At 35.0% G+C, this 16,744-nt stretch overlaps 1 protein-coding gene across 1 annotated transcript in view; it reads left to right on the forward strand.

Moving 5' to 3' along the window:
- Positions 1–226: 226 nt before the first annotated feature.
- SKAP2 (src kinase associated phosphoprotein 2) overlaps positions 227–16,744 on the forward strand; it is a gene marked incomplete at its 5' end in the record, with an annotated part of 94,563 nt that continues 78,045 nt past the window's right edge. Inside the window, one exon of the mRNA XM_009080990.1 lies at positions 227–331. Coding sequence (XP_009079238.1) covers positions 227–331 — 105 coding nt within the window. The remainder of the gene's footprint in view (positions 332–16,744) is intronic.

The following is a 16,744-nucleotide window of genomic DNA, read 5'->3' on the forward strand; positions in this document are numbered from 1 at the left end:
CACTCCACCAACATGTATGTGGCTGGTCAGAATTCAGCCCTAGAACAGCAGTGCTCCCAGCTGTGCTGGAGCCTACAAGGAGCTTTTATGAGTGTCCATGAGAAATGGCATCTTTTCCATTTCAGATGGAAATTGATATCCTCCTTACTATTGAAAATACCTTTATTCTGCCTGTGTTTGCATGATAGACTAGCAATAACTAGCAATGTATTTTTGACTTTTACAGAACTGGAAGATGAGGAAGAGGCTGAGAACTCTTTTTCTTCGCCTCCTGATAGTGCCTCAATAGCATCTGACCGATGTGATAAAGAGGATGAAACACCTTCTGATGGTATGTGACACTGTTTACCTTAGAATGTACTAGATTTGCCAGTTTGCTACAAACGCATGTAATCGGATCCTTGTGATGCAAATGTTAGTGTTGGAAATCAGATAAACAGATAAGCATCACAGCTGGACAGTTTTCTTACCTTTTCAGGAACCTTTAAAGGAACTGAAGAGCTCTCTCTAGCGGTCCTAGAGCATAGTGAAGCTGTCTCGAATTTATATGGTGTTTTTAAACTCATGCTTTTTAGTAACAAAGCATCTTCTGTAGATGCATATGGTTTTAAAGATAGATCAGTGGCTAAAACAGTGCGAATATTTGTAGTAACAAATTGTTTGTTAATTCAACATTATCAGATTCTTGCTTAATTTTATTGTGCTACTTAATGGCTTACTGTATTATTTATCTAATAAATAATGAAACAGTTTATGTGATTGATACTTTTCTGCAAACTCCATGCAGAATAGGTTCATAAAATATTAAATTAATTATTCCTACAATGTTTCCTTCCATTAGGACAGTCTTTTGTACAATGTTTTTGTTATATAAATTTTAAATTTGAGTTTGCATTTTAAAAAAAAAAAAAGTAGGGTCCATAGCTGTTTTCCATGTTGTATTATTTTGTATTCATTAAATTTAATGCTAAATGGGACTGTTCTGAAGACATGAACAATTGAATATTTCAACAGTTAACAAGCTTGCTTTAGCATAGTGTCCATATTTTTGAGATTCGTTTATTGTATACATAATGCAAATACCTTCTATGGATAATATATGGCAATAAATTAAGTATATGTACAAATGAATTAACGATGTATATTAATTTGTGACGCTAAAAGTTAGATAGACTTACTAGTGAATGATGTTTTCTGACATGATATGATGATCAAACTGTGCAGCTCCATCTCAAAATACAATTGCTGAATGAAAATATGCTTCCTGCAACATAGCACTCCACATTTTATGTTATCCAGATTATTCCCTTTGGAAACATAAATTGCTTTTATGAGGTATAAAATTATGTCTATTGCAGAACAGGGATAAGTCAAGTACATGCATAAGTGATAAACCTTCTAACCACTGATTCAGAATTACACAATTTTTTTTATATCCAGAACTCTGTAAAATGTGTAACAATAATAATCACACTTTTTTTTTTAAAATATATTAGGCATATTGCATGTTGGCAATGTGACCTTTTATTAAAAAAATAAAACCAGGCCTTTTTGCTGTCTGGTTGAAATGTAATTATCAGTCAAATTGAATATGACTTTTAGAAAGCCCAAGCTATTTTCAAAACTACAGATGAAGGCAACTTTCCATGTATTTATTTGCGCTTACAAACATAATCTTAACATTATTTCTAATTGTAACTTAATAACACGGTACTGATTGTATAAAGGGTATGTGACAAGATTATATGACTATTTAATAGGAGATATGATTACAGAATTGTTTCAAAACAGTTAATCCAGAAAAAAGTGACAATGCTCATAAACCTAAATAATGAATGGTTGGAGAATGCTGATGCAAGAGTATGTGAAATACTCTATGAATTTGTACAGATGGGTGATTAATTTTTAGCCTGTTTTGGAGGCTATGAGACTAGGTGTTATAGCTGCTCAACAATAGCTTGGTTAATTCATATCAGTTTAGGTAGAAATATAGTGGGTATGATTCTGCTGTATTTAAGGTGATTTTACCTCACTGGTATTTCTGTATTTTGTGATAAATCCTCTTTAATTACCTAGTGAGAGTGTAGCATGAGAAAAGTTGAGAGAAGGTGGTAAATTTTGATCTGTAAATATCTTAAATTTATTGGTGCAGTGTTACTGTTTTCCTCTTTGAATGTCCAGTGTGTCATTCTAAAATCATTTTGATTTTAACCTATATAATCCACCATTCAAATCCAGCCACTTAGACTATGTATGAAAATGTATGTTGGGAAAATCTTGTAAGAGGTGGATTGATCCTGGGAGGTGTCATTTATTTCAGTTCTTATAGGCCCGAGTGGGTTTGTTGAAGCTTAATACTGTATTTTTGTTCTCTAGCAGTCTGTTAATGTTCAATATTTAAATCCTACTCAAGAAGCTGGGTCTGTAACATACGTGTTTGATCTTACATGGTTACCAGTTCAGTTGAGCAGGGCTCTGTGCAGGTGTAAAACCTGATTTGTGGAGGATCAAGACTCGCAGCATTAGCAGAGGTGTCTGTCTGTAGGTAACCAAACTGAGGTGTTCTTTATTTATCGTTGAGTCCATCCTTGTTTTCATGTAAAACCTTCTGTATATATTTTCTGCTAAAAAAACCCAAACCAAAACAGTCATTTACCTTTATATACTTGACTTGTGAAAGTGTTGCTGTTTGACTTTGCAGCATTACTGTCAAAACATAATTCGTGAAGGCACCCGCTTGGTAACAGATAACGAATTAGTGTATTACGTGTATATTACAGTCATTGTAAAATCCTGGAGTTTTTGTGTGACCTTTGCCTAATGGTGTATTAATTACAAGAGAGATAATCCATTTAACAATAAGTATGGGATAACTAAATTAGCACAGGTCACCTAAAGGCCTTTTGTCAAATCCGATTGTTATGTTGTCCTTTTGACTTTTACCTTATGGTAGGCACTAACAAAGTATCTAAAATTTGATGGATTATAAACTCTAAACATGATATGTATTTTTCATAATGCTAATGTAATTTTCTAGGTACTGAAAAGGTCAAACCCCCACGTCTCTGTGTGCATTCTAAGTCTGTCTTTCCTTTTAATATTTCTTTTTCTCTGTTCCCCTGGTTCAAAAGTTCACTCAGTTCCCAAATGGCCACCTAATTTTCCAGTTATTCCCTCAAGCCATATGTGTTTTGGTTTCTTTATGGTTTATTAGGTACTGTAGGAAAGTAGCATAAGTTATATCATCTAATGAAATTCAAGCACACTTCAGTGATGCTTTGACTTGATTGCTGGCAGCAATTAAATCACAAGGAAGGAGAATGATGCATAGGCTTACATGTCCAGATACCCTACAGAAACTGGAAGAGGGATAAAACATAACAAAACCCCCAAATAAAATAACAAACCCCAAAACAAGACAGAACAAAACAACATTGCCAGGCACTCTGGTCTTAACTTGATTTTTTTTTTTTTTTTTTTATTGGCTAACAGCCTGATTGATAGCAAAATCATAACTTGCTGTATGCTAACAGGCAGAGTTCACTTGTAGGTTATTGTGAGCTGATAAAGGGTTAGATGGAGTTTTGATTTTCGCATTGGTCCTTGGTGCACCAGATTAATGGAATTTCAATGAGAGACTGGAGTAGTCACAGCTTTGTCAGAAAAACAGATGGAGATTCTATAGCCATGTCTGCTCATTAATACCAGTTGCCTGAAAGGTGTACTACTTCTCTATACAAAAGACTCAACATAATTGATTTTTGAGCGGCGTATTTTTTCACTTATTGATGACTAGGTTTCTTGCAACTTAAATGACAGGGTTTTGTATAGTACATTGTATAACAATGTTATGTCTAGTAGTTTCTTACTCCCCTTCCATCTGTATTTTGAAGAATGTGTGAAGTGGGAAATACATATGTCTCGATTAGTTAAAAACCAAGCATACCAAAATAGTTAAAAATTGAAATGCTAAGATTTTCTTTCATGTTGGTAACAAACTTGTTTTTGGTTGAGACGTTAATGGGGAAAAAGTTACTATTTTTCATTTAATTTTCATGTTTCTTAGGATGGTATTAAATACATGTTCAATGGCAAGGTGAAACTTTTCTATTTAACAGTGTAATCTTTCATGAGATAAAGGGATTTTTTTAACTGTAAAATTTTTTTTGTTTATGGTATGGTAACTTGATTCTATAGTATGAAATGCCATTAGTATTACAGGACCAAACTTTCTGACTTTCTAAGTGCTGTGAATGAAGCTCTGAAGAAGATCAGTTTGGTTAGCTCTCTAGGGAGTATGTAATTAGATAATTACTGGATCTGAAAAGACCACAGTGAATGCTGTGATAAAATAATTTAGATCATCACAGTTTCTATGGAAGGTTTAGAAATGTTGCCTTGAGTATGTAAGGATGAAGGAAGTACTAAAAATGTGTCTGGGGTCATGTATGCTCTTCAAATTATCATGTTTGGCTATAGCTTATGAATAAAATATGCTTGTTGGTAGAAAATTCTTCAATACTGTGAGAATCTCATATTAAAATTCCCTATAGTTGAAGTGGAGGAAGGTAGGTGTGAAGCAAGCAAAACAGGGCATGTGGAGAAATTTGATGAAACAGAATAAATGAAAGAGTTGTGCTTTAACTGTTTGTCATCAAAGTGCGGTCTTGAAAATCAGCAAAATTTATTGTCCCTGCAACATGCTTTTCTTGCTATAATTTTTGGATGAAGCAACTGGCTTTAGCGCTTTGTTTTTATGCAGTTCCTCTGGAAAAGTTCTGTACAAGTCTTTGTAGGCTTGAGTTAACTATTTTACATGATCTATAGTATTTACTTTGTATGAATGTCACCTTTTGCATTTTGATTTATCAACTGAGAATGAAAAATTGTGTGACAGAATTTTGCATGCTTCTTCTTTTGACATTTTAAGTCTCCAATGCAAATACTGATTAGGCTTTTTTCCTCCCTTATTTTTCCTATTTGTTAGGCATAGAGGTTTGAATACTGTCACTGATGAAGGGTAGAGTTTGGCATAAGACCTTATCGTTATGCATACTTGCAAGCATTTCCCCACTTTCTTCCACTGCATTCATACTGAGTTTGTTTGAGGCACTATATTAAAGCAAAAACTGTGTTCTATCACAGAGCCAGTTAAACAGTGTTAGCAACTAAGGTAGCAAAGGCTGGAGAACGGAAAATGCAACCAGGATTTTCTGTCCTTTCTCCCTTTGCCCTCCTTATCCCTCTAGTCTTGTATTGGTTTACCACTATTTTAGTAACATAATCATGTACATGGAGAGAATGTTTGGTTGTCTTGGGGATGATACAATTGGAAGTTTACCTGAGTTATATAGGAGATTAATTATTTGCTTTGCAGTACTGGGGAGAGAGTAAGAAACTTTAGTGCATGACAGCCATTCAAAGAAGTGAGAATTTTCTTTATTTGTCTTGTATTTTCTAATATGTAGATCTCATTCAATGAAGAAAACCAGATGTTTTATTATTCCTTATATATCTTTAAATATTCAAGCTTGAATAAAAAAAAAGGTCATACTGAGGGGAGGTAAAATCTGGGTTTACTTGGGCACTTGATCTTTGGTGAGAAAAGATGTGTTCTCCTTTATGATCTTATTGGGAACTGGCAGGAGGGCAGTAGCCCATCATATGGAAAATTGGTGAAGACTGGACATGTTTTGAGGGGATGCTAGTTTTTGTCAGAATTGTGAATGAGAAATAATGTCATTTATTATTTTGGTATATGTAGGTGATTCTAGATTTTCATCAACAGTTTAGCAGACTAAAAAATTGTAATTAGCAACTCAGTCTTAAGCAGGAAGACTGAAGTCTAGAATTCCCAATGTGGTATGCTGAGACTGTCAGAGGATGGATGCATTACTAGGAAATTAGGCCGAGAAACTTATGGACAATTTTGTTGTCACCCAGGATACAATCTTTTGCACAATGACAAGTAAAACATACTTAAGAGAAACTTAAAATATGAAACATTTTTTTAAAAATCAGTTTATGAGTATATTGATCCATGTGGGACCATGTGGGCATAAATTCCCAGATACAAATCTGTTTGTTTATAGATGAGAAGAAGGTGCGAACTTTGTTGAAATTGTCAAAAGCTGTAAACAAGATCAACTTCTTGTTGGATGGGAGAGACCTGGAAAGTAAAATCAGTGTCACCTTTAGTCTGCCTAAAATGTTTTTTGGCAGGCACCTGCCTCATCTTTCCTAAAAATCTCTACTGGTGCAGTTGCTGTCTGTCTTGGATAGCTTGCCCCAGTGCTGCACTCCACTTACTAGTAGAGGATACATGTCCTAAACTCTTTGTCAGTCTGTTGACATTTGACTCTCTTTTGTCCATAAAAGACATGACAGTGCTTTATTTGCTCTTTTTTTTCTTTTTCCTTCTGCCATGAATATATTTGAAGACTGAGTAGAATCTCTATAACCTTCCACATGTAGCTGCTGTTGAAACCTTATGAAAAGAGCAAACAACTGAACTACTTGCATGCTTGCTGGTTTGTTTGTAGGATCCATAGCAGTGCATATAGCAACAATTTGGAGAAGCAAGAAGTTTAAAAAAAGAAAAGGATCATGTGAAATATGAAAAGCTAATCTAATTAATTTTGATTTAAACCATTTGTACAGAACATAAGGGAATAATTTCTGATAGGAAGCAGAAGTTTTAAGTGGAATTTTGGCCCTATTAAAGTCAACAGTAAAGTTAAAAATGGCATCATGTAGGTTAACAGTGTGTACAAATTGATGATACTAAAATGTTTGAACTTCTAATTATCATGATGAAAAACTTCCTATTAAACAATAAACCCCTGTGTTCTTTTAACATTTACCTTTCTCCCATGGGAGAGATGACATGGTTTGTTGCTCATTTTATTTCATCTATGTCGGTTCAGTGACTGAGCAATAACAAAACAACCATGTATGCTCCACCACTGCATAGGACAATATGCACAATAAAAAACAAATAATGACCTGCTTAACCCATTTATTTTTCATATTAGATCATAATTTTATTCAAGATACGTAACAATATTAAGGTAAAAAGAAAAGCTTAGAGAGCTGAAGTGAATAGATTTTTCTACTTACTTCATATTGCTTGTTGGCCTAATGTTCTTCTAGATCGGTTCTTATACATCACAAATAGCTGACATAAAACGGAAGAGGAAAAGTTTTCCTTCAGCCTCTTTGATATGTGATAAGCTTTTCAAGTGTGTTTTGGAGGCTGTTGTTTATGGATTTAGGACCTTATTAATGCTTTACCTCAGCTGAGTGAATTTCTTCCTTCTGATTTGCCTGTAATTCCTCTTGCTTCCTGCCAAGCAGTAGTGGCAAGTCAGCTTTCATTCTGCTCCTTACTCCTTTCCTCTCAGAAACTGACAGATGCATCAATCATGGATGATAGCACTGCTTCACACACTTTCAGTGGCACCTTAAGGTGGGTACCTTTCTGGTACCAGAAGTGAGCAAGTACAGCAGATTGATGCTGCTTGGCATTCAAGACAAGAGGCATCTTTTCCTTCCTGATACCTACCATGCACGACAGGAAAATGAGTCTGCCTTCAACATACACTATGCAGTAGCCCCAAACACCTTGGGAAGAACAAACTCTATGTAACCATACTGTTTTATTTGTTTTAGACTACATCAGAAATACGTAAAACAATGCTCTGTGTGGTACTTCTTGTTTTGTCTCAAGGATGAGGCTTTAGAGGTCCTGGATATAGAACCAAAAGAAAAGGCAAAAAAAAGAATAGCCTTACAATACAGGTACAAATTAAGTTTGGTGCAGACTTTTCTTTCTCTGAATTGGTGATTAGGAATTTGTGCACATATTTAATTTATTGTATGCACTGAAGTGTGTATGAATTCTAATGAACAGAAAAAGACATTTCCCATATTTCTGGTTTTGTGTTTGAACTGATTACTACTTTCTGTAGAGGTGCGAAGTGAATCTGTAGAGCTTTAGCAAGAACAAAACATGCCTGTTTTCTGTCAGACATCATGCAGTTTAGGCATTAATTTGGTGGGTTTGGGTTTGTTTCCATTTAAATTAAAGTGAGGTTGCAGTGGATTAATATTTGTGAATTCTATGATTAAATTTGAGTAGAAAAGTAAAAACTATGCCATGAAAAGTTTTATTGAAGTGTTTCGCCGAGAAAAAAACATTGTAGGTTAAATCTTTATGGTATCCACTGTACGGGCAAGTTCATTATGGCCCTTCTCAAGAAGGTATTGCAGATAATTGTTCACTGCTTAAAAATTTGCAGCAGGAACCATACTTCTTTGGACATCTGTCACTAGACAGTATTCATTTGATTAATAGCTTGCTTAGTAATTCTTCATAGATGTTTTCTTGGATTACTTACAACAGTAGGATTTAAGAGTAGAGTAGCAGGCTTAAACTGCTGAATGTCTTATTTTCTCCAAACTGAAATTACTGCTCCAGTTTCTTAACTAATAGGTGAGAGCCTATTCACCTCTACCTATCACTATAATGACAGGAAATATTATATGTGAATCTTAGTCTTGTCTTCTCTACTGCTGGTAGTCAGAAATAGTTTTGAGCTCCTTTTGGGCAAGGAATTATGGATGAACCTATAACATAAAATGGATGAAAACCTCTTCTGGTCTAAGCAAGATTTTCCTGACCTTCTAAATGTTTACTTTGCCTACCTGAACGCATTTTCCTTAATGGAAAGTACATTACAGCCTGATAATAATTTTTCAGGGATATTCCATTCTTCATACTAAATATCTTTTTTGTTCGTTCCTCAATAGTCAAATTTTGTACTTCGTATGTCATAGAATCAGAATGATTTAGGTTGGAAGGGACCTTAAAGTCCATCTAGTTTCAACCCCTCTGCCATGGGTGGGGACACCTTCCACTAGACTGGGTTCTCAAAGCCCTGTCCAGCCTGGCCATGAACACTCCAGGGATGGGGCAGCCACAACTTGTACATGGGTAATGTATAAATACTTCCCATGTCTGCACTTGTGCATCACTGCTTTACATTGAAGTGGTGAGGGGAAAAGATTAGTGTTGAAATAATGTGAGTGGGGGCAGAAGGACGTTTAGACTGCGTACATGGCTGTGCTATAAGACGAAAATGGGATGGAAACAAGTGAAGTGAAGATGGTCCAAATCTTTTTGATGGGTAATAGATGAAACTTTTTTTGTGAGTATGGATACAGGAAATGGGCCTTATTATTAGTTGCCTGGAAAAGAAGTTAATGGAAGTGTTGTCATTGACTTCCAATAAAAAAAATTAACCTTGTTTGTTTTCATGTGGAGAGTCTAACACATTCTTATAATTCTGTCTATTTTGTGTTTATAATTTGAACATGTATGTGTGTGAAGGTGATGGGGCAAAAACTTGTCTTTTAGTTTTCTTTCCTTATATGCTTTCCTTAGATGATAGTAGGAGTGGACTGATTTTCCTCTCTCTAACAGCTTTTTCAGAAGCTTGCTTTAATACTGTATTTTAACAGAAAAATAATTGGTGAGACTACCACAAACTTGTTTGATCAAAGCCTTCTGGAATATTTTAGCAAGACGGTTACTTGGTAATTGTGTGTGTAAAATAACTGCATATTGAGAGTTGAAAAAACACAAAAGAATGTAGTCATAACATTGAGAAGTGCAGAGAATTTTTTTCTCTAATCTGTGTAGATAACGTTTGGAATTTGAGGTCAAAAATAAAACCAGCAAAACAAAAACTTTGTTTTTACTTGTTAACCACAACATATCTGCATTTGGAAATATGGACAAGGCGATGCAGTCAAAAGAGGCACATTTAAGTAAGTGTTGCTTTTTTAATATTTGACATACCTTTTTTTCTGTCTCAGATCACTGGAATCTTCTAGTGCTCTCATTCATTTGAGTGATATTTAGAATGTGGTATAAAAATAATTTGAAAATGCTGTAGTGAGCTGGTGATAATTGATTTACTCCATCACGCTGAAATACCTCTTGCTTTCCTCTTCCTCCTCCCTTGGGCAATAATCATGGGATCAAGCTGCCAGTCTGTAGATATAATTTTTCCAGCAGTGCCATCTGGCTCCTTGGCACTGGAAGTTGTATTGGTTTCTTTGCTGTTTCCACTGGTTTTTGTCAAATGTTAGTCTGTTGATGAGATGCCTTTTGCTAGTGGGTGCTGATTTCTGCCCCCCCCAAGTGAATATTGTTTTTATTGGTATTGTAAGGGACTGCTTTTATCTATTTCTTTAATTGTTTATATATTTTATTAATTTTGTTTTATTTTTAATGGCATTTAGGACTTAATATGGTATCTCTTTGAGGAAAAATTAGGATTTATGTACCAATTTGCTTCCTTCACCCATGTTGAAAATAGTTTCCTAGGACTTTTTTGTGTTTTGAATAGTCCTAGCATCATGTCCTCTCACAGATTTCTATAGATCTTCAAGATTTGTGTGGAACAGTTTTCATTTTTAGAAACTCAATTTTAAAAGAAATTATGAATAAGCAATAAGAATTTGTGGGGTCTGTGTAAGAGATGAACCAAGCTTTGTTTTGGAATAACCAGACAACTGAGCTATCTTTTTTATCACAGAACTACGGTTTTATTTTTGCTGTCAACTTTTCTTATTAAAAAAAAAGTAGTAGAAATGGTGGCTCAGTAGAACAAACGCATCTGAGCTTTTTTTCTATTCAAGCTTTAGATTAATTTCACTGCCATATTAGATAGAATGACAGGATTGATTAAAAGTTAGAAAGGAATGTTCTGTAAATAGTATTTTAAAAGGGATGGGAGGAAAATCCTGTTGATCTAAACTATTTTTGTAATTATTATTGTTCTTATTAGCTTCTTAATTTTTTGTAAAAAAATTGTTTTTCCTCTAGTGGTTAGGGAGATTAATTCACGGGAGGAAAAAGCCTGAAGAACTGAGGATCCTAATCGAACACAAAGAACAGAGTTTCAGATACACTTTTTTTTGTTTGTTTGTTTTCAGAGGGGAAAAAAAAGGCAGCTTTGACTATTTTCTGTGAATTAAAAAAAATAAAAATCCAAAGTCCTTTCTATTATTGTGTAAGTGAAGTCCTATTAATCAGGACAAGGCTAACTAATTTAAACCCTCTATGTATGTTTTCTTTTATTTATATTTTAACCCCCATTTTCAAGGGCTGTGTCTTAGATGAATGAATTATACTCATCCCTGGGTGTAAATCTAAATTTTCTATTGTGTTAAGAGTATTTAGTCAAAGTTATTCAAGGTAACATTGTAAGCTCTCAAATGTGAACAATTGTATTTAGTTGACCTGTTGGAATATTTTTATGTTATTATCCCTAAAAGTAGAAAATAGTAGGCACTATTTCATTATCATAGTCTTAGTACTACCCTAGTGTAATGCCTTTGTTAATAAAATGCTATTAGACTGGTCTTCAAATCAATATTTACGTGTTTTCCCAGCATTGGAGAAATTGTCCAGTACTGGAAATGATAGGACTAAAAATATTACATGGGGCAGGGAGGGCCTTGATAAAGGTTTTGTGGCAGTTGGTTTGAATTAAATTTCAAGGATCTCTTGGTGTCTCTTTATAGTAGTTATTTGAAAGAAAACTACAACAGACAGAGTGTCTGAATGCAGGACTCCTTATCAGTAACTTGACTCTGACACAAACTGGGTATTTTTAACATATGAGTTCAGTTGAAAGAATATATGGAAAGGGCTCTAATATCAAAGTATGGCAAGCATAGCTAAATATGTATGATCTATTGTTAATAGTAAAAGTGTAAGTCTTTAGGCTAACAGAATATATTCTCTCATGAAAGATTTTAAGGGTATAGGTATATCATGATTTTCTAAAATAGCATCAAATCTTCTTTTTGTTCGTAACTATATGTGAAGATAGAACGTTGTTGCTAATCAATTGTCTGGGATGCCACCTCATTAAGATTTACACGATCATCAAAAATGCCCAGAATTGTTTGTTGGCTATATCCTAGCTCAAATATATAAAGGGGATACCACAGCATTTTTCTTTAGAATCACAGGGAGTTCAGTGACCTTTTGTGGCAAATTATGTAGAAAGAAAATATTTATATTCATTTAAAATAACCTCCATGAAGAAATAGTCTCATTACCCTGTTTGATCAATTCCTTGCAGCCTGAGCTGTAGCATGCTGCTATTGCCATTGGTTGATGGAATACACTGAGAAGTGGCTAATGGTGATGGTGCTCATCAGGACAGGGTTCAGCCAGCGGTCAGCAACAAATAATTCAAGACTGTTTCTAAGTTTGTGGCTGGTGGAATTTGCTTCTTGCCCCAAGCCAGCAGCATTGCTGAGCTGGGCTATTTGATTAGAAGAGAAGCATATTTGCTTCTTAGCAACTGCACATTTGCACAACACACAGACCTATGCTGCCTCCAAAGGTTTGCCTTTTGTGATGGTGGAATAATACTTTTCTGTTGATTGACAGACAAAAGACATCTTTGCAATGCAGAGGAGTTTACAACCAATTTTTTTCTTTGTCTTTTGTAAACTTATCAGAGGTGCTTCTTAATTTAGCATTGCCTAGTGCAGATTTGTATATGCAGACTGGCCATGATTTGAGCTGCATTTAAGCTGTTTCTGCTATGCGTATTTAAAGGACAGATGCACACTTATGCTTAATCATTGGTGTGTGCAGCTTTTTCCCCAGCAGGTGTACTTAATGGAAATTATTTTCTACTGTATTTTGATATAAATTTTAATATGTTTATCGCTGTTTCCCACGCAACAGTGATATTCTTTGTATAGAAGATAATGATAGAGTGAAAGCTGCTCTCAGTATATATATTCTTAGTATTCTTTAATATATTAACAGAATTGCAACAGTAATTGCACTTCTAATAACGTGTGTGTGTGTGTGTAATTTTCGGTGTAACGTTTCCCACAGGAAGTGAGTCCACAGAAGAAAATGTGTCTAGTCAGTAGAAGGCAAAGGTATTTATAACACTGGTAATCCTTGAAAGAAGACAATTTAGGAAAAAAGAAAGCCTGAGATTTACAGTCCTAAGAGGCCAGGGCAAGAAAAGAGCAAACTTTTTTTTTTTTTATGGTTTTACAGCTCTTTTCACTCCTGGCCTGTATTTTATTGTTGAAGTTTCCGTACTGCCGCAGTAGAACAATAAATTGCTGATGTGCTTACTGAAATTTTGTATGAAATACTAAGTACAGTTAGGGTTAATGTGGATTTCTGGAGATATCTGCTTGCATATTTTTGTAAATAAAAGATATCTTTAAACCTTCATACCTAAAATCAGTGAGTATGTTACTGAGTGGATTTTATAGTCTGTTGAAACTGTATCTTTTAAAGGATAGGGAGCTAAAGCGGGAGTGCACAATAAAAGGACTGTGGGTCAAATTTGCATGGCTAATGTAAGCATCCAGAAGTTTACTTACTAATAACCATTTCAGTGGCAGTTCAGAGCCAAAAGAGGAGAGCAAGAAAGCACTCTGATGTGGTGAGGCAATAATAAGCCCCAGATGTCCCTCTTTAAATCAACACCAAACCTTTTACACCCTTTCTCATTTAGAAATTATTTTTTTTTCTTTTTAAAATGAATCATAATCCAAATTTTAGGCTTTTTAGAGAATTTTGGGGATTATAAGGGAGTGAGAGGCAAAATGAAAGCATTGGGAGGAATTGGTGGCTGTTCTGGGGAGCAAGTATTTGGCATGTGCACACTGCTGAGCAGGAAGCAAGGTGTAGAAATAGGTGCAACTGTTGTTTTGGAGGCCGTGGAAGGGCTGGTTGGTGACTGATTTCCTTCCCTTCCTTCTTTTATTTTATGTGCACATATATATATCTGAGTTTTTAGAAGAGTGTTTTAACATACTGGTAGGATTTCACAGTCACTAGGGAGAGATGTTAGCTTGGGCTTCATTTCTGAGATGCTGAAAGTTGTGATAGTGTGATAAGGTGGCTGCTCATTATGCTGCTGAATTGCCAAAGAGATGCTTATGCCTGGTTGAATTATTTCTATACCTTAATGCCTATTAAGGTGTTACCTGTATTCTACACCTATTTTATAATTCTCTCATTAATATATGTGCAATGAATTAGTGTTGGGGTTTCTTTGGTTGGTTGGTTCTTTTTTTGATAGCAGAGAGCCTTTTGTAAAACTAGGGTTTTTGAACAAAGTAACTAAGAGTAGGAATTGCCGCATTACTACTATCAAAATGCAAGTGTATCCAGAGTAGGATGCAGCAGCTTTTACAATGGCACTATAAACAATGCCCAGCAATTTAAGAGCAGGATGTGAGGAATATTTCACCTAATTGAAATGACAGGGGGGATTTTGCATAGGTAGATGCAATTACTCATACTGGAGGTGGGCCAGAATGCTGGGGTTATTCCCCTCATCTTGCTAATTAGGCTTTCAGTTTCATTAACAGTCATTGAGATATTGGGTCACTGACTTGTGTATGAATATAGCCATAATATATATAAAGAATATTTTATTCCATTATTGTGGATCATTTTTGCTTGTATAGCTCAAGACAGGTAGAAATAAGGAATATTTTTAAGATGTGCAGAACACTGAATGGTATGAAGACTGAAGGCAGCACAGCTATGCCTATTTTTGGGTAGACTGTGTGCCATAACTAAGAGACTGCCATGTTTATATTAGTGACATTTTATTGCCATTTTTAACATAGCGTTTTCAAAGGTTTCTACCTTGATAAATGTGTATGTCGAGAAGAGAAATTAATCCAGCTTTGTTGTGCTCCCAGGATGTGTTCAACCAGGGGTAAATTTAACTTTGAACAGGTCTGAGGAATCTACAGTTCTTGTTGTCTTCAAGCCTGAATTTAGAAAATATAAGTTAACGCATATGGCATCTTTAAATTCCCTTGCCATGCTAATATACTGTCTTTTTTTTTTTATTATTTTTCCCCTCCCCCTGTTAATTGCCTTTGTCCTTCAGAAACAGACATTTTGAGGGAGGTTTTTGTTTGGTTTTGTTTTCCTTTTTAAGGAGGAGTTGCAGTGATTCATGCCATAATATGTGGATACAAAACAGCTGCATGCTGTATTTTGGAAAGGGCCTTGAGTGTCTGAACCTTAGTCAAATCTCTAGGTCAGTCTTTTTTTTTTTCAACTGACTTCTCCTTTTCCAGGTTCTACGATTAGAAGTGTCAGGTAGAGGATTTCTTCACTGTATCTGCAGTTAGTTAAGATTCAGGCCTTAAAAATACCCTTCAATGAAGAATATTTACAAATAGAAGCCAAGAAGGTGAAAATAGTGTACAAAAAGCAAATCTATTGAGTCAAAATGTTTAAAAGCCTGAAAATCGTGTGCATGAAACTGAACAAGCTAAACCTGTGAAGATCACCTTAAAACTGAGAAATAAATTGTTTTGTTCAGAAGTGGAGTGGTTTAGGTTGTTGTTTGGGTTCCCATTGCCTTTTAACCATCAAAACAGAACAATGCTATTATAAGGTAACATTATAATAAGGAAAATTGTGGTTACAGCATAACTGCTTATTTTGGTTCCCACTGCTGTATAGATATGGTCATAATTTGTCCTTTTGGTTTGATAGTTAAATTGATGATCCTCTAATTCTTCATGAGTTCTTTGGGACTGGGAGTCAATTGTCTAGCTCTGATGGCTTTTTCATGTTAGTTTCTTCATCTGTAAGAATGTTCTAAGTAAGATATCTGGGATTTGTAAATATTTTGAACCAAGTTATCTTTGTGTGTTGTATTTCCCTTCTGTATCCAGAAGTCATTTACTTTGTCAGTGTGTTTTATTGGCTAATACATAAACTTTCAAATAAAATGATGTTCATGAAATAAGAACAAATAGAACAGTGATTAGTCATTTTATTCGTTCAGTATACCTCTGTTCCTGCACAAAAATGGGCTTTGGTAGTGATAGAAGATGTAATGGTATAGATATGCATGAAGAGTTGATTCAAGAGTCTTGTTCTTTAGTACTTCTATGTCACTGGCTCTGTGTGGTGTTCTCTAGCACAATTTTGCCAAATGTCTTTGAGAATTTGTCATCAAAGTATATTGTTTTTAGACGACTGCAAGTTTGTGAGGAAATCTGACAGTGCACTAGCATAACTGTTGTTAGATACAAATACTTTTATGGGAACCAACAGAAAAACAGAAACTTTTCAATGATTAGATTTTTATTTTGATACAGTTTTGTGGCTAGTCATAGATTTATTGGCTGCTTATGGAAGTTCCATTTATGTACAAACTGAAGCTGAATGAAAAAAAAGGCATGATAATTGGCGAAGTGCCAATAAATGAAGTAATGTATTTTTCATCTGCTGTCTTATTTTCATTGGGTCAAGGCAATTTTAGAATCTTCTACTGTATGTATGTGTTTGAATATGTCCATTCTTCAGAGAACATAATTAGGATAAAGCCAAAAAGTGGGAGAAAAAGTTTGGAAACAGATGTGCAAATATACTGGTGGAGGACCTGAGTTGTGCAGAAGGTGTGTAACAAGGGCAGCATTTAAATTTGTCATGGCAGCTGAATTCCACAGAAATCTCTTCCTCTTTTACTAGTAATGTAACTGTCAACTGAGAAGAAGCCTAGGTGGTTCGGAATACAACAGTATTATTCTGTGCATTGCCACTTTTATTATTATTTCCATATTACAATATTCAGGCTTTAAGAGCCAGCATTCTTGTGATGTGCTATTTGTTCACCACCGCAGGATACCTATGTTCTTGATGTAG

The sequence above is a fragment of the Acanthisitta chloris genome, unplaced genomic scaffold, assembly GCF_000695815.1.
Source record: "Acanthisitta chloris isolate BGI_N310 unplaced genomic scaffold, ASM69581v1 scaffold38, whole genome shotgun sequence".
Lineage (NCBI taxonomy): Eukaryota > Metazoa > Chordata > Aves > Passeriformes > Acanthisittidae > Acanthisitta > Acanthisitta chloris.